Source organism: Struthio camelus, chromosome 2 (assembly GCF_040807025.1).
Source record: "Struthio camelus isolate bStrCam1 chromosome 2, bStrCam1.hap1, whole genome shotgun sequence".
NCBI lineage: Eukaryota > Metazoa > Chordata > Aves > Struthioniformes > Struthionidae > Struthio > Struthio camelus.
In genome coordinates this window covers 69,129,430-69,148,649 of record NC_090943.1, presented here as the reverse complement: position 1 = coordinate 69,148,649, position 19,220 = coordinate 69,129,430, and the positions used below count along the sequence as shown (strand labels likewise).

The 19,220-nt window shown below is 40.6% G+C and overlaps 1 protein-coding gene across 1 annotated transcript in view; it reads right to left on the bottom strand.

Annotated features, from left to right (window-relative positions):
• Positions 1 to 6,795: 6,795 nt before the first annotated feature.
• The window catches only part of INO80C (INO80 complex subunit C), a 34,875-nt gene continuing 22,450 nt past the window's right edge, over positions 6,796 to 19,220 (bottom strand). Inside the window, exons 3-5 of the mRNA XM_068936187.1 lie at positions 17,685 to 17,796; positions 15,874 to 15,941; positions 6,796 to 11,045 (exon numbers count right to left, since the gene is read on the bottom strand). Of these exons, the coding sequence (XP_068792288.1) occupies positions 10,914 to 11,045; positions 15,874 to 15,941; positions 17,685 to 17,796 (312 nt within the window). The 3' untranslated portion in view covers positions 6,796 to 10,913. The remainder of the gene's footprint in view (positions 11,046 to 15,873; positions 15,942 to 17,684; positions 17,797 to 19,220) is intronic.

Genomic DNA, 19,220 nt, shown 5'->3' with positions numbered 1-19,220 from the left:
TGCCAAAAGCTCCACTCTGTGAAATGATCTAAAGCTTTGCTCCGCTAAGGCTTGGCTGCCAGGAGAGAAGAGCTTTAGGAGTATGATGACAAATAAAAAATAGATAATTTCTACAGAAATACGTAGGTGGTAGCATGTAGGTGGGGACAGATAACGATAAGGCAGTTTGAAGAAGTTTGTAAGTCTTTTCGTGCAAGATCAGGGCTCTGCTCTCTGCTGTAATGGTGGCTTTAATGGGCTCTGCTCCCTCTGGGTTGAAAGGAGCGAATTTTGCGGTTCTTTTGCCTGTCTCCTCTTCACCAAGTGTGGCTCGTAACAGGATAACTTATTTCCCAGGTATATGAACAGAGATGCCACTGCCTGCCTCCTCCTTCCAAAGCTCAGTAGCTGGCTGACTTCTTTTTCAGCTTGAACGTTCAGAAAAACATTCTTAAACCATGGTGTCTCCAGAGGTTTCTGGTAAGAAAACAGCGTTAATTTGCCCAGTCTAAAAGCAGAAGATGAAAAAAAAGGAATAAAATACACTGTCTTCTTTGTTCTAAGTACCTGGAATGAAAGCCTCTGTTGGAGAGAAGTGACGTAAATCGCTTTAACGTTTTCTCTTTCATTTACGGAGCCATGCAGTACTGCTGCCACAGCACGGGTGCACTGCATGGCACAGTTCATGTATTTTCACCCTTTAATGAGCAGTGACTCTAATTACAGCAGATATCCCACTGGGTGTGCACCCATGCTTTACTGTATTTGCCTAAGAGGGGGTTGTGTCATATCAGCTTGTGGAGAAGTTTGGGTTAGGTGCCTGTATCATGGAAAAATGAAGCTTGATTAACAGAGAACCTAGGAAGCCAAAGCAAATACTAGAAACGTATGAAGCAATTAAGGTGGTGTAGATTAGTATGTGTGAAGGGGTGTGTAAATCTGAACATTGAGCATGATTATTTGCTTTTGTTGTAAGAGGGAAGGCATTATGTTACTACGTTCTTAGTTGGAGATCCCTGCTCACAGCCCTGGAGTTATTTCAATGTCCCACTCAACTCAGTCTCAAATATCACGAAGGTTTGGGCCCACGTTTAGACCTTTGCTGACTTGCAAATATGGAAGTAAGGGGAGAGAGAAGTGAGACTTTAGCAAGTGCACCCATCAGCAAAAGGCGTTGGTGTGTACACCCTGCAGCTCTCGACTAAACCAAACGCCAACCATTTTAAAAATATTCCCCATGACGAACGGTGGGAGCGTGGGTACCTGGAGTAATAGGACTGTAAAACTAACAGGAGTTTCTTCATCTCAGGTTTGTGTTCAGCAGCTGGTAGAGGGCATCGTTCTGTGCGTTTGTGCCTTAGTCCTGTGCTTACTACTTTTTTTTTTTTTTTCCTTAATCAATGAGCTGACGCACAATGCTGCAATATAAACATTGGAGACAAAGAAGCAAGTGAAAAACTGTAGTCATTTAAATTAGTCATTGTGATACATCCAGTGACTTGGTTATTGAGAAAGCATGAGTTCTTATTTTCTTGCCGTCATTTGAAGATGAACGTTTTACAGCACAAACCCCATCATTATGTGTGTGTGTATATATTAAAAAAAATTTTTTTTTTACAGCAATCATAAGACTTTTAGACTTGCTAGGAGGTGGGTCCAACTTGTGGTTAAATCCTGCAGACGATAGTCTTGCTGATCTCAGGATTTTCCAAAGATTAAAATGCAGATGTCTGGATTTCTCAAAATTCCATGAAACTTCAAAAACATCAGACTCTTTTCACTCTTCCCCAGATATTCGAGATGGCCCTAAACCAGTTCAACATTTCCTTTAAGAGACGATCTGTTGAATAGCTCTTCATAGCTCATTAGCGGCTTTAGGTTTTACATTTCAGCAAGTGAAATTAGCATTTACCCTTTAGCTTTTGCTTAACTACTAGAAATTTTTTATAAGGCACACCCCCACATGTGTGCATGTACGGTGGTTTTTCCAGTTGTGCTATTTTTATAACATAAACTATTGTTTAAAATGGGTATGTGTATGGGGTGTGCTCTGTGTGTGTGCGTAAATATATACATATATATATATATATATATATATAAAAATGTGTGTGTATATGCACATGTCTACATATATGCATCTATCTATAGAGTCTGAGCCAAGAAAAATAAAGAAATCTCCAGGTGAGGAGGGCTGGCGCTGCTGTGACGGTAATGGTCAGGCTGTGCCCGGCCCTGCTCTTCGATGCTGGCTCTTCTGCCTGAGACCAGCGTCTGAGGGTCGGTGCCGACCCGCCACGCTGCCCTGTGTGTGCACTCGTCGAGATGAGAATTTGCATTAGCGGAATTAATACTAACATGCTCTAAATTCCTGGCAAAAAACTCTCCGAGACTTGTATTTACATTAAGGATTTGCACATTGATATAGTTAAAGTGTGACAAATATCGCTAATCTACGCAACCTGGCAGGAAAGGGAAAGCTCCGTTAAGAACGGAGGACGTGCTGGTGTTGTCCCTACCTGAGCAGAGCCTGGAAGGGCTGGTGGGGTGTGTGTGTGTGTGTCCTTTTTTTTTTTTTTTTTTTTTTTTAATATTTACTTAATTGTTTTAAGTTTTTCAAATGGTGACTACTTAGTCTTGGGTAGCCCTACAGTTGGGAAAACAAAAATATACTTGCTGATGGAAAACTCTTTGCGTGTTAGGATGGCTGCCTCGAGCCATTTGTGATTTTTCTGGTCAAGTCATTCCCTTTAAAGCTTTGCTCCGATGGCCCTTTTGACAGAGGGCCTGCTATAGTGGATGCTTCTGGTGTTGGCCCACCCTGGGGCACCCTGGAGTTTCAACCGTCATTTGTGGAAGGCTCCTTCTTTGGCAGCATGTACCATTTAGATAACCTGTTGTGCCTTCAGCTTTCTGTCATGTTCTTCCAGTTACAGTTTTTCTTCTTCTAGTGCTTCTTTTCCAGTTTCAGTAAGTAGCTTATGCAGATCTGCAGGTGAATTTTACTGCTTTTAAATGAACGCCTTCTTTCTGACTGACATGCTTGTTTTCCACACCTCATTTTTAAGATTAATATCACAGGGCCTTAGTGGTTGTGGTGGTGGGTGTGGTTTTTTTTTTTTTTTTTTTTTGGTCGGTTGGTGGATTTTTTTGGATTGGATGGGGAGGAGGCAGGTGGGGATCTGCTTCCAGGGAAGGTGGTGTTACTAACTATGCCTGGGAGGTGATTATTTCTTAGTGGCGCAATTGTAATTACTACTTGGTCAAATTTGATGTGTGGTATTTAGGACGAAATCAAATATAGAATCTGTTTCTGTATGACCTGGAAAATGAGCTGTTACTTGACACATTCATTTTATGGGGTCAGGAAATTGCATCTGTAATTCTTATGCATCCTGCAATGGTGCTTGACAAATCTATATGTTTATGTATGTTGATGGGATGGGAAATACAAAGGAGGATTTTGAGGATAGCTGTAACTGCTGGATTTTGGTTATGTTTTCTGAGATCTCCTTAGAAACATATGTGGTAGGCCAGGATTTTTAAAGTGTTATATTTGATGAACAGCTTGTCCAGTGTCTTGGTTCGAGGTTGTGATATGAACCTGGAAAAGCTGAATGTAGAGGGTGATGTTAAATAGGTCATGAAGGTAATAGAGATGCGGCTTAAAGAAGAAGAGGTTCTGGAAGAATAACAAAAGGGCTCCTGTCTGCAGTTGATCTCTTTTCTTCCTTCTCCTCCTCCTCCTCTAATATCACCTGCTCATGCTATCACCAGTTCCGCTCCAATACTGGCTGCAGTAGCAAGAACCTTCAGGTTGCAAGGGCAAGTCCGTACTGTGCGAGCTGGGTCAGATATTTCTGATGCTGGGTCAAAATCCACTCTGCTGGTAAGACTCCCCAAAGTCTTCAGAGAGGAGCAGGTGGCCAGAAGGGATCCGGGCCGAGTTTAGACCATGCGTGTCCAACTCCGCAGTCCTCCATGTCCCTACCCAGCTGCTGACAGAATCCTGGAGGCTCTGAGCTGCTGGATGGTCACCCAGTTGTCCGAAGCTCTGCTTCTGACCGTGCCCAGAAACATGTCGGCACTGATGGAGCACTTGTCCCTGTGCGTGCTTCCCCCTTTCAGGCTGCCCTCTGCAAAAAGGCCTTTGTAGGGCTGCCTTCATCTGACGTACAGCCAGTGCAGGGATGCTGCTGCAGCTTCTGCTCTCCTTTTCCAACAGCTCCGGCATTAAGGTGCTTTCCCCTGGTATGTGCTCAGTCTCCTCTTTCACCTGACAGGTTGAATCCATGACTCCCGCTGTCAGAAGAGCCTCTGAACTAGCAGGGCAGTAGAGCTGTTTCACACTGGGTACAGTCCCCACTCTTCTTTCTGAAGATTTGTAGAGTTAGAGGGATTAAAAGAGAGTCTGTTAAGTGCTGTGAAAAGAATGTACGTGAGAGGTGGAAGACTGGGTTTTCAGTGCTTTTTCCAAATATTGTCCATGTGGCTTATGATTATTTTATATAAAAGACATAAACAGTCTTAGGGGTGAGGGCTCCCAGAGAGGTCTGCATGTCCCAGTGGAGTTGTACTCAGGAAATGTACAGGAAAAATGAATTTTGCATTCCCCATCCTAGTGTGATCCCTCAGAGGGAAAGCTAAGGTTCATGGAGAATTTGCCTTCCAATTCATTATTAGAGAAACTAAGAATGTGGAGACAGATGGTGAAATAAGCTGTTTGCAAATGGGGTTTCACTGAAACCAGTGGGGTTTGACATGCCGTTTCCTAAGCGTTCTGGAAGCATGGGGCCAAATTGGGGTATTTGCATGGAATATTTCATATTCCTCTAAAATGGTGGAAATAATTCTCAATGTATAAAGCTGATGGGATGGGCTCACGTAATACTATAAAGGAGTTGCTGGTATTTATTTCTTTAGCCCTCTTGTTTTGTGCAGCCTATACTATACTATAGATGTACTACAGATGAAACGTGAAAAATAAGCAAATTCTTGGTTTTTTTAGAGGCCAGAAATATTTGGCTGATTGTACTTTGCCATCAGCTTCAGTTATGAAAGCCCATTTAATATGAGGAGAACAAGGCTTGTGCCTATTGACTGCTACCACTTGTGCTCATGAGAGTGATGGCAGTCATTGAATCTACATCCTCAGCTGTGACATACCTTTCAGAAAGGCACAATTTAAGTAGTGAGTTATGCTCTAGTTACAGTGGTTTTATATCTGGAATAAAGAACATAGTGCCATATTTGTGTTTCAGAGGGTTAAGAATCACCTCGCCGAATGTTTTGCAAATGATTTCTTTGGCATGTGTTTTCGTGACTATTGCTTCTGAAATCCCAAAGCCTGTCCTCATTCTGAGTCCAGCTCTTGTTGAGATGCTTGATTTCCCCTTTACCGCAGCTGTTACCAGACCCCACGCTCTGCCGTGGTTGCCCCCAAAGCAAGAACTGATATCCAGACGCTTTGCTAGAGGCTGCTGGGTTTTTCCACATGAGGGAAGGTGTCTGCGTTTCGCCCAGGAGCTGAAACGCAGTCTCCCACCATGAGATTGCCTGCACATATTCACCCCCACCATGTTTGCTTTGCCACCTGATGAAGGATGCAGTTGTAGGCACGGGACAGGGAGGTGCACGCTGTACAGCCAGCCCTCGGCTCTTCCTGGAAGCAGCCGTGGCCTAAAGGTCTCAAGTGATTGAATAGTTAGTTGTTCAAGCGGAGTTCTGGCGGCAGTAGCACTTGTGTTTGTGGATGGGGTCTCTCCTTCACTCCCTTCTGTGAGCACAGAGGGATTATCAGATCCCAGGTTATACAGGCTGGAAGATGAGAGAGAGTTTCAGTAAACAGAGCATTTTACTAAAAAATGCTTAATTCTGTCCCCTGTGTCTCCTTGATGCATTGAATCGTGATACCCGTGAAACTAAGGAACTGAAGCACAGTATTAGGCGATGTATGTGTGTACAATGTCCTCTTTAGAGGCATCTCCACCTCCTGGGAGAAGAGAACCAAAAGAAGCTGAAGGCCAGGACATGAATGGGATCACAGCCAAAATCCAGACATTCCCCAGTACCCCAGTCACCTAGTGCCCAAAGCCTGCCAGGTATTGACAAAGCAGACTGGGCTTGCAATCTCTACTTACAAGGGATTTACAGCTGTAAATTTATGAGATATATATTGAGACGCTGAATGTGCATAGATACCAATTTCATGCGAGGCCAATTTCATTAGGCAGGAAACACCTTCTTCCCCTTGTTGGGTAGGAAGCAGTCTTCAGGAATTCCTAAATTTTATGCTCAGAACTTGCTTCCTGTATGTGTCATGTCCTTCTGTGTATAAACACGAGTACCTATGTGAAGGATACCTTTTCTCTCTTTAGGCAAACCATGCTTTGGATTCAAGACTTGCAGAGAAAGGAGGCATTGCTCACATGTGCTGTGCATGGTTAGCAGCTTATAAACAAGTTCTTCACTTGAGGGAATAGTAATTTTTGCATCCCGGATGTGGGACATGGGAGAAGACTTCAGATAATGCAACAGAAAAATTGAGTCTGGTCCAGGAACTGTGTTGGGTTTACCAGAGTTACAGTCACAGCAGTTAGCGTGTGAGCAGCTGACAGAAAGTTTTGCTCTGAAGAGAACATGCTGGCAAGCAACAAACAAAAAACACCCAGCCCCCAAACCAATTTATTATCTAGTCCACTAGCACTACAATTTTCTATGTAGAGATTATTGAATTTAGGGTACTGCGTCAGAGAAAGTGATGTTCTACACTTAAATGTGATCTCATAGGTCATAAACCATAAACAATTACACAAGCAGTACTTACCAGTAGCTTAAACACCATTTATTAGTTATTATTAGGTCTCCCAAGAGAATACTGCTATTGCAGTCTGTAGGCTGCGATTTACAATAGTGTAATCATCCGAAACGACTGGACTTGTTAAGTTGCTCAGATAACAGAAAACCAAGCCAAGCAATATTTATAGACAGCATGTGGATTTAAACAAAATGTTTCTTTCTTACATGAAAATGAATTACTTTACTACAGCCTGCCCACCCCTCTGCAGACAGAAAACAGTGGTTTATAATCAGGATACACATACATTAGAATTCACAGAAATGCCTTATTTTTCTCATGTCTTAGTGTGACTGAAGTGTATGGTAGTACTACCGATACCACTTGACTGCTCTTTCTAGAAAGAGCACTAAGTCAGTCTTTCTCCCCCAGAATCTGACATGAAATCTGTGAATGTCTCCTGCCTTGCAGTATGTAAACCACGTACACCGTCAGAGATTGTAAGAGGCCTTAAAACCTGTTGGTAGGTTTTCTATTAATAGTGTTGTCTTAATTTATTAAAGATGACTTACTCTTTACATGATTCAAATGTTTTTCCTTAGGGAATAGGAGCCTTTCTCTTAACAGAAAGGATTTACAAAAGCTTTTTAACCCTATACTGGATCGTTTTTACTTTAATATTCTTCACGAGTTTAAAAAAACAAAAAAAACTCTCCCCTTTCCTTTGCTTCCTTGTGCGCTGGGTAGTTCTGGCATTTACAGATCTCTGTCAGAGATCAAGACGCATGTCCCTGCATGTGCCTGCTACTTCTGTCCTCTGCGGAGGCCTGTATGTAGCAAATCCATACGGATCTAGACCACTGTGGTGGGAGAAGGCAAGGAAATAGAGGCCAGTGAAGAGGGCTCTGCGATGGCTCAAGGCCTCTCTGAACTGAATTTTGCTGCTCTGCAGAAGGACCCATTCCTAGTAAGGAGAAGGCAGAGGGAAAGGCTGTGACAGGAAGGTTTCCATGGAAAACAAAAACTGCCGCACAAAACAGCAGTGAACGGCCAAGGAAAGAGCCCTGGAGATTTTAGGATCCTGCTCTCCCTTCCACTAACGTCGGTGGGAATTCTGTGGGCAACCGGCATCCTTTAAGCCGTTACTGGCATAACACTGGGGGATTATAATAGAATATATTTGTATAAGTATATGTGAGGCTGAAGCCATGATCTGTATGAAGTAACACATTTGGGAGATACTTAACAGATAGTTACGGCTGTACATTAACAAAACAGTCCTTAAAAACAATCCGTTTTACATACGTGACGGTAGTACTAGTCTCCCCAAGTCTGAAATGGTATTTGTTGCTGCTTCTCTTTTCAAATGCGTTTCTTCTGTCCTGTTTGCCATTTAAATTCAACTTGTTATTTATGTTTATATGACCTTTGATAAGTACTTTTAAATATAAACATACTTCACAAATTTCACCTCTTAAAGCTGGCAATAAAACATACTTTAAAACTACTCTGTGGCACAGACTAGCTCCTCGTTCATCTGTATTTTGACTTATACGCAGCAAAGCAGGTAATGCTCAGTTCTGCTCTCCTAGAAGCCACAGATGAGAATAGCAGGTCCACAGGTGATTTCGAGAAAGAACCTGGTCAGACTGAATGACAGTTGTATGTGTTGGCTACTAGATCTTTTCTGTCCTCCGCTTCCTGCTAAAGCAAATACATCTTGATTGTTCCACACAGTAAACTGGTGTTGTTCGATGTAATGTTGAATGATTCCAGTGGCTGATTCTCAAGTGAGGCACTACAGACTAAGGGGGCCGGGGAAGCTAGTAACTAACAAAGGGAAAAGCAAGGAAGGAAAAGGGGAATCTAGCAGCCGTTGCATGGATAGAAAGTATTGAGAGTATCCATTAGCATTTTTGCCAATTCTAACTCTGTGTGTACTTTCCTGCTTTCCTTTTATTCAGTAAGACGCACAGGTTCTGAAAACTGGATGAATAAATACTGCACAGCAGAAATTAGCTGAGAAAAGTAACAACATAGCACGCAGGAGGGCATGGAACCTATATGAGCACCTCTGAGCCTGGCTTCCTAAACAGTCATTCCCGAAGAATGTTAAAAATATTTGTGGGAGAGAACAAGCTGGCGAAATCCAATTTTTTGTGCTGCTGTCTACTTATTTAAAGCAAAATGAATCTTACAGCAGTTATACGTGTTTTCTTTTCATATCAAAGTTAAGCTTATCTTATAAACATGTTTTCAGTACATAAAGTAAATGAAAAACATTTATCTAAAACTCGGATGCAAAGCGAATGTAGCTTGGATGCTTACTGGCACGAGGAGAGATAGTCTGTCTTATTATTTTTTGTTCTGTGATACAGTTGTAGCATTATCTGCTATCCAGGGCTTTGAAGGATCTATTGTAAGCCTGTCAAAGACTTTTAAAATTACTTTGTAAATATTAGATCACCAAAGCTCAGGAATGAGTCCCAGATACATTGAGTAAACAATGTGTCCCATTATTAAGAGGGTGTTTTTTTTTTTTTCCCCCTGTTTTGGAGTTGAAATTAAACTAGCATTAATAGTACTCTGCATATTCATTCGTTCAATGAGAAGAAATCTGTACTAATTATCATTTCTATAGAAATGTACATTCAAGATGCAGCTTAGACATTAACTAGTTGCCGCTGTGTGCTTCTTGTGTGCTCGGAGAAGATGTGATTTCCACAACATGACAATGTCCGTAGAGCTGGGATGAGATGAGGACTGCTGTGTTAACTAGTGTTCAGTGGCCCAGCTCCTCAGTAACCAGGACAATCTAGTAGTTAAAAAGCTATGGGACAAGACTTCTATTAAGCCATTGGTAGTTTTGCATGCGCAGAAGACAGCGTTCCCACAACAACTGGTAACTTGCCTCGCGCCCCTTCTGGCCAATGCCCACTGGCTCAGAGAGTTAAGTAGGGTAAGTGCCATAGCTATGGAGAATGGCAGTGAACTGGCACAGACCGTGTGGCTGGAGGCTGGGAATGGCTGATACTGCACTTGGTGTCCAGATGAAGAAATTAAAACTTGACAGGCAGCTAAGGCTGGGACAAAGGCACGGAAGTGGGACGAAAACAAATCAGTGACCTGTCGAAAGGAAGAGGACGAAAAGAAAGAATGGCAGAAAAACGTTGCCCGCTTCCTCCTCAGCAGAATTTTCAGAAATCAGTCTACTTCAGCAAGTACTTCTCAACTCCCTAGACAGGGGTCTAAATTCTCCTTTGTTCTCCTTCCTCTAAAGGATGACAGTGTTCAGTTGCTATCGGTCACTCTTCAGGTACCTCACAGTGTACAGACCAAAGAGGTCTTGCCTTGCTGAAGACCATTTGGGTGGCAGAATGTCATTGCATAGTGGAATTCTTGCCTTTTTAGCATGCTTATTTAGAAATCCTGGAAATTAGTACAAGAAAGCAGAGGTAGAAGAAACTTCAGGTTGTAAAATGAAGCCCTTGAAAGTTTGTGTCACATTAGAGTTACCTTTTGAATTGGTCCCTTTATGCATATTCATTAGGATGGTTTACTCAAACAAGTTTGAGTCCAACTTTATTTATGCTGACAGCTCTTGCAGTTTAAATATCTGTATGAAGGTGTTCATTTCCACAATGCTTAAGACCATCATCACTCATCACAATAGCAGCACTTAGTGTTTTAGCTTCATTTTACAGGTGGGGAAAACTTCTCCATAGCCAAGCAGCAAGCGTGTTTGCATGGCAGGTTTAGAAGCTGGCATATCTTGGTACCTTTTCCTTTATTCAGATGACTTTTTCCTCTTCTGAACCACAGTAATACGTAAAATATACAGGGTGGGTGTGAAATCTTGGCCCTACTGAAATTAATATAACTCGTGTGTTAGGATGCAGGACCATATCCTTAATGTTTAAGTTATTTTGTTGACCAAACCAAATTACTTACAAGTTGGCAAACTAACAAATATCAGTATTTATCCAAACCGTATGTTCTTTTAAATTCATGTATCATCAACTACTTCCAGATGTAGATATGAATGAATATTTTTAAGGAACCTCAATCCCGCAGTCAGTTTCCATCGTGATTCTGAGAATTAGCACTGGTCACAAGTGATATACAACAGCATTTGGTCTCTTCAGGAAACAATACTTGTTGCTTTCCTTAAAGCAAGGTATCCTGTAACCACGTCTGAAGGGAGCATCCGAATATAGGCAAATTCTTCAGTAGTACTAAATCTCAGCTTGCTTTGGGGATCTGTATAATTTGCCTGAAAAAGAAACAATGGCAAAGACACTATTCAAAGAAAGTCTCAAAACAGAACACAAAAAAAGTGTCTAATTACAAGACCAACAAATTTTTTGTTTCTTTTCCTGGTAACAGTACTGCTGTTCTACCATGTGACCATGTTAGTACTTTTTTTCTTTCTCTTCGTGTGTCAGAGCTTATGAGAAGTTAACAGACCCCTATAAAATTACATTTGAAATGCATTAAACCCAACAGAGGGCTAAAACAGTTTCAGACCAAATGCAGTGCAAAAGAAATTCCACAACTCTCTAAACTCACCCTAGCAACTCTGTGTCTTGTGCAGTCTCTCACAAGGCAGCTCTCCAAAGACTCAGGCTGCTGCCAATAAATTACCCGCAAAGAGGCTGAATTATGGGTGCTCTGATGGCTTTGGACTGATTTTTCTCTTCCTGCATACAACTTAGCTTTTAATTTACTTTAAAGTGGTTATTAAAGCAAAGGAGTCTCAGCTTATGGTTCTGTGACTGAACTGATAAGAAATTTGAACTTGACGATTCGCTTTGCTTCAGATTTCTGCTCTCAGGCTAGTAGCCTGGCCAGTTAACCCCAGGCTGGGCTTATATCCCTTGCTCTGTTTGGCTCTGGGGTGCCTGGGAGCGGGGCCAGTGTCCTTCCGTTCCCCCCCTTCCCTGTTGCCACAGAAACCTTGAGCTCGGACTAGCTAGGGGGGCAACCCAGGAGCGGGGCTGGAAGAAGGCAGCCTTGAGGGCATCCACCTCTCCACCTTTAGCCTCCAGCGGACAATCGTGATGCTTCTAGTATACCGTGATGCTTTCAGAGCTGCCAATGCTCTAAAAAAGGTTCTTATTTTTGTTTCCTTAAGAGGAGATGGTGGCAGGCTGCGAGGCGCAGGCAGTTTAGATCCCTTAAGACACTGCTGCTAAAAAGAAAAGGCCAGGAAGACCTGCAGCATTCCCTCCATCTGTAGTCTTAAAGTGTTGAGCCCTCTTCCATTTTTATATTGGAAAGGATCTGTTGTCCGTGGTAAAACAACTTAGAACTTTTTTGTTGTGTTTCAATCCAGTTAATTGCCTGGTCTGGTAAGATGTAGCAGAAAATTTGAGTATTTGTAGCTTATTTCTCTACAAAGAAATGCTGCAATAGTAATTTAATGTAGCCAACTAACAGTCCAGCCACCACTTTACAGTTACACCAGGTATAAAAATATTTTTATTTCACGCTTTATTTCACACTCTGGCCTCATACCTCTAAGGAAAACCTAAAGAAGTAGACTGCTTTTCAAGCAGGCATGATTCTGTAATCAGCTAGCCACACAATACCTACAGTTGTGTGTTGTGCGCCAATCTAGGCTAGAAGAGTTGTGGCGTTTCTTTACCAGTCTCACACTTCACATCAGGCAGTACCATTAAGACCTTTGTAGGCACTACTGTATCAGAACTAATATAGAGTTATGATAGTGAGATTCAGTAGTTTATGCTATGATTTCAGTCTGAAAACTTCACCGCTACCTTGGCAATAATTAAAACAGATCAGAAAAGTGAAGTAATGCAGAGTTTCTCATATTCAGAGACTAAGTCAAAGGCCACAGATACATGCTCTTCAAATACAGTAAGTTAGTTATCTCAGTATGTTCCTGTAGTAACAAGGCTGTTCTGTTTTCAGGAAAGGAAGACAAATTTAAACATTTGAAGTTTGTTTTAATCTTTGTTAGATTAAATTGCTTTGTTTTGCATGTCAGTATATCTAAATACTCATCTTGCAAGTTTGGAAGTAATACTTTTATTTTACAATGTCAATGTCATACATAAATAATAGCTTTTGAATTCTGAGCTGCCTTACAAATATAAATTGGCTTCTCTGCTTAGACCATGGGTGAATTTAATTCCATTTGTTTTACCACACAGAAAGAGAAGAGGATCAATAGACTTTAACTGTGGCAGTTAATATAACTGTAGATATAGTGATGAGTGTTTTAATAAACTTCTCTCTCTCTCTTTTCTTTTTTTTAATGCACTAGATGATTACTTAATTCTTCCCTAAAAGGGTAATGCTAAGGAATTTATTTTACTTTTTTTCATGGGGAATCCAGTATTCTCATAGGAAATGTATTCTTGCACAGATGCTTTCAGATTTCACATAGAAAATGCATAGATTTTTTTCTTATTAGATTTCTAAAATATTATTTTACCCCATGCATCTTTCTAATGGGAAATGATCCTGAAAATAAACTTAGTGCTTCCTATCAAACACTTCTGGGGTAGCAATTTAAAGGACAAGCCATCTCAGTTATCTTAATAACGATTTTTTTAAACATGGTATTTTTATCATAGTCTGGAGAAACCTCACAGGCCAGGTAAAATTGGAAACTTGTCCCAAGGTAGATTTAGAAGAGAGAAAATTAAAAAAAAGCTGAAAGTGGAAAGACAAAAAAAGAAACAGAAGTAGTGCTGAGTGGAATCTTCAGTGAAAGGAGATTATTTATACGGAGCTAGAATAGTAACTATATAAATCACTGATGCAAAGGAGGAGCAAGAAAAGAAGAACTGAGGAGCTGGCAGGAACACTATTTCCTATGGCTAAACCGACCCTTAGCTGGTGCAGACGCAACCTTCACTTACATTTTGCCCTGCACCACCATCTTGTTATAGGTGCAGTGAGTGACCAGTTTTGATATGTGTTGAAGGCCAGCTCTGTACAGAATTGTTTGGTTCCTTAGACAGGGGGCAGTGAAAAGTACTTATACCCTTATGCCTCCTGCCCCACAAAAGTCCTTTGGAGGGTCAGAGGTGTTGCTGCTACTCTAGTAACACCTGTTGTGAGTTTCATTAATACTTGCAAAGCGACTCTAAGGGAGGAGGATAGGAAATGGATGAGGATGACTATCATTTTGTGAATTTATTGACATTTTGCTAAAATCTACTTGTTATTTCACTTGTCCACCCCTTTCTCCTTCTGCCAGCCATTGCATCCTTACACTGAATGCAGATTGCCTTATTCAACTGACCCCTGCTCCTTGTCTGAAAATGGGATGTTGTTATTACAAAATAATACTCTTAGGAGTTCAACACTATGGGTCTGGCTGGCTGGAGGGAATTATTTTCACTGCATTTATGAGCTATCTACCCCATTTTCTGTTTCCCAGCTCATCTGTGAGGGAGCTACTGCTTTCCCGTTCCTTCGTCAACACTGTGGGTTACCCGTCTGGGTTTGAGCAACCCGTTCCATTTCCAAATCATGCTCAGTGGCGCAGGCTGGGAACGTGCCGTCTCCCAGATGCCTTATATAAATGTATTACTTCAAAAATAAGAAAGTCAAAGAAAATACATGTTGTCAAATCAAGAACTCAAGCCTTAGGACGTGCAGGATTACAGCTGCCTCTGTAGCCATTCTCTGATCCCTTGCACCGTGTATCCACTATAAGGCTGTCCTTAATTAAGTGTTCACCCATAGTTTTCCCAACAGGGACTTTCACTTCATTCAGTGCACAGAATACATGATGCTTGCTAAGTGAGATGTTTAATCCTCTCTTTTATCCCAACAGATGCCATATATTGAATGCTCCTATTTGAGGCACATTGCTCAGATCTCACTGTGAAGATAGAATTGTTGGCTTTCTGATAAGCTTTTCTGTGTTAACCTGCATCAGCATAACCGCGTGTATATTAACAGATATCTCTATGAGGTGGTGTTATCCCTGAGAGGTGGGAGAGTGCCCTACAGATGAGAAGCAGATAAACTGGGAGGAGGGACCCAGAAATTCTGCTTGGGGCAATCTGAGATAACAAAGTTTTCATCCTTGTAGTGATTTAGTATAAACGCTACTTAGCCCTTTTAATAGTCCAAAATACAACATTCCCATTCATTTCAATTGTAATAAATGCATATATGTCTACAAAATAAATCACTAGGATCTATAAAGTGAGGGGTTATGCTGTTACTAACCCCTATTTTAAGTGAAAATTTTCATGTCACATGGGAACAGTGGCGGCAGCAGCAGCAGCAACATTTTTGACGGGCAGAATTCAATGACTTTATGCGTGTTTTGTGCCAACAGAATCTTTGTGGAACTCAGGTGCCAAACCATAACTACTGAGATTTTTTTTGAGCATGTGCAAACCAAGATCTTTCAAAGGCTAAGCCACTATTTTTCTTTTTTTAACAAAACCATGTTAAAGAGCCTATCGGTGACACACAGGCTATGCATCTGCCAAAATGCCAAGTTCCTGCTCTGAAGCATGGGGGTATCTGAGATTCTTAAATATACATGCCAAGTGTCTGTCTCAGGCTGATTTGTTTGAGGGAAAGTTTGAGAGCAATGACTAAAAGATTTTTTTTTAACATGGGCCAATCAATATAGTTTTGCTTAATCTCATTCTTGGAAACTGCTGAACCATCTTTTCGAAACTTTCCCTAAAAGATACAATGAAAAAAATCAGCCTCAGGCAAACACTCAGCATGGAAAGTTTCAGTCTCTGTGGTTAAAGTTTGGCGAAGCTGGAAGTGATGGAAAGTACAGGCCACTAGCTCCCACTGTAATGCTAGAGAATCAAGAATGATGGGGAACAACACAGACCCTGCAGCTGGGAAAGTGGTGTGATACAAGCCACCTGGCAGGACGAGGTGTTTAATCTGTCCTGGCATCTATTAAGATCCTGAGGGCTTTGTGATATAAAGACAGTATTAAGACAGTATGGCCCTGAATCATTGGACCACTGTTAAGCATAATGCTGAATTGCAGCCTCAGCAAGTACATCTTTTACAAGGCAAGCACCAGCTTTATTTTGTTGTGGGAAGTGAGATGCCAGCTTTGAGAAAAATAAAATACTTACCGGAAGTCCTGAAATGTCTGAATACTTCTTGGCAGGCTTAAAGGAGGGAGGAGCATCAATACTAAAATCTCGGGAGAAACAAAGAGATAAGTTTAGAGCGTCATATATATTCTAAAAAGCAAACCCAAAATGTAAGGAGGTAACAAATACTTCTTTAAAATGCTGCCTTTATTTTCTGAGGTCTCTATTAACTAGCAGCGCTGAGGCAATAAACATGAAGCTGAATTACCTCTGAAAACATTTAACCTGCTAGCATTGTAACTAACAGCCTGATTCTGCTCCCCTGACTAATAAGAGTTCAGTAAGCAGAGCTGCTCTCCCCAAAAGGAAAAAATCAAGAGAGCTATTTGAACTGTGCTATAAATGCATTGATTTGCTGTAAGCCTTAATGACAACTTCCCTTGCAGTTAGTGTTATTTGCAAAGAATAGCCATTAGCATATGCATACTGAATGTTATGACCACGAGACATGCTCAAGACTGCAGCTCTGAAATACCGTAATCCAGGAGAGCAAAGTAATCTTTTAAATCAGATAAATCTTTAAGCATGTACCACTTTAAGCCTGGTCAATGACCTAGAATATTATCTGAAAGTTAACATTAAATGATGGCAATTGCTGTTCTTTCATGTCCTCTAGATACAAATAGCAATTACTCTCATTTGCTTTTTTAAGATGAAAGTGGTATGTTTCAGTAGTTAAATCCCCGATTTTGTAACGTTCACAAAACTATGTTGTGCCTGCCTCATGTATTTCCTCCTTCCTGCTCTCCTTTGTACCTGATTCAGATTTTATGATAAACTGAAATGCTGCATCCATATCAAGTGTCTAAATCATAATCCCTTAATTCAAAAGACACAAATGCCACAGACAGCTGTTTTTAAATATGCAATTGAATTTGTTTTCCCACCCTCTTAAAAATAGACTGTAAATTTACTGTTGCAAATAGAATGTAATGGAAATAGCAACATCAGCAGATTGTCAGTTACAATAGCCAGGAACACACAGTAGTCTGCATTTTTCTGTAATAGTGGTGTCTAAAACACTTACAAAAATGGCAAGGTATTTTTGGATCAAACACCAAATCTGACAAAAAGTATATGTGTATGCTCAATTCTAAGATGCCTCCAATTGCTTAAGCAAAATCCAGGAATCAGATTCTTCCTCTAGCTATGTTGAACAGTACCCTACTTTATGAGCAGTCTTGGATACATCTAGACTAGAAACACTGCTGTAACTCTGCTCCTGTGGATGTACACAAGCTAGCTGTACATCGGGAGTGCAATTTCTGCTATGCTGAACTAAATATGGGATGTAGGATTAAAGTCTCCCAAGAATCTCAGATAAGGAGCTGGACAGGAAGCGTGGGCTGAGGGCTGAGCTACTGTGGGTATGTGGCTAGCTGAATCTCCCTTGAAAACAGTTCACATATAGCTAATCAAGCAACAGCCACCGCAGTACAGGAGATGTGAAGGCTATACGCAGGGGAGGAGGCTCCTCAGCAGTGCAGAGGTGACAAAAACTTCATGGGAATAAGCTATTTATGACTTGGTTCTGATAAATATATTTCCTTCATTAAATTCTCTCCACAAATGTATTTGAACTTTCATAAAACACACCAAATCATTTGCTTCCCCTTACTTTCCATTTAGTGCTGGTCACTGTAGTTGAACTCATCTTAAATGTATTAGTGGACTCTTGTTAAAGTAGGATACTGCATATACTGATAAAATGATTTGGGTTTGTTTTAAGGGCAGTTATTTGTGTGGATTTTATTATTTATAAATAAATGCAAAGCGTCTAAGCAGCTTACAGCTAGGATCATTTAGTTGCCATGGCAATGCCCTTTCAGAAGCAAGAATTTGTTTTAGGTTCTTCCAAGTTCTGTTCTTCTTGCCAGCTGCTGCTCCACCAATGCCGGAGTGCTAGAATTAAAAACACAACGTTTAAAGGAAAAATAAATAAAGATCACTATTTCAGAATGTGACACTTTTATTTCATAGTCTTTCTGATCTGTCTCATCTTGTCATGAACCATTTGTTATCCCCACTTATTTAGTCAGTAGACTAACATACTGTACACTGTAATCTTGGTTGTAAGAGAAACAAAGCGTTTTGGACTGTGTCAAAGCTACTATGTTTTGGATTAACTGAAGGAAATGAAAATCTGCTTTTTACATGGAAATAGAAAATTAATGTGGTTAGGTTTAGTCTGAGATTACAGGATTCTGTGTGCACTTCCCATCATATTAGAACTTATTGCTGTGAAGTTGTGTCTAAAATTGCAATTACATGGCTAAATTCTCTCTCTCCTTTTTATGGCATATAGAAAATTGGAGGTGCAGCTCTCTCTCTTTTATGCTATCTGTGGCTGTAGAAAAGACAACTGATCTTACAAAACGTAGTGAGTACTATAGGAAGTTTTCTGGAAATTTTGGTTTTCTTCCAAATGACAGAAGACAGAAGAATAGAAAAAGAATTAGAGAATGCTGGCTGGCAAGACACTTTTGCATTTTGAAAGCTACACTAACGGAAGGCTTGCTACAGAGGATATAATGGTGATTTCAGTTATCAAATGTGATTGCTATGGAGTCATTTATGTATGTCCCTCCAGAGGCAGAAGATGCACAACATACTGTACTACTTCTAAATGATCAAAGGACACGGTTGTTCAGCTTTACTTTAGAAAAGAAAATGTTCTTACAACTGGGGAGTTCTTGTTATCTCTGTTAATAATTACTACCTGCCACATCAGTCCTATCAAAACTTGGCAAAATTCTGCAAACACACTTCTGCTGTGATTGTTTTATAAATTAGCATGTAAAGCAGTTGATAATGATAGGAGGAAGGATTCAATGAGAAAGATTTTTCTCTATACAAATAATCTAATATATCATATTCAGAAGGATGCTTGTGAACTGATCATATATCAACTTTTCTGGCAATGAATATCCAATATAGAAAGTACGTCAAAACTTTTGCTATGAGAGTAACACCCAAGTGATCTAGAGGTCATTGTAAAAGAGAGTGTGCTGGAATATGGGATGAAAATAGATGTACTACCACATTTCTAATCCAAGTCCATTACATGAATTTTCCCCATATCCTTGCATGATTTTTTTTTTTAACAGTAATCTGTTTTCTCAAAAACTGACACTTATGGCTTGATCTGAAGCCAAATGAAGCTGAGAAGAAGAGTTCACTTGACTTCAGTAAGCCATGAATCAAACACAAAGTTTTTGCTACCAGTTTGATTCTCCTTGTTTTAATAATGAGAAAAAGTCAGTATTGTCCTCTGTACAGTATACTAGAAATGACTATTTACAGAAAAAGCTACCTACGGGTCTGTG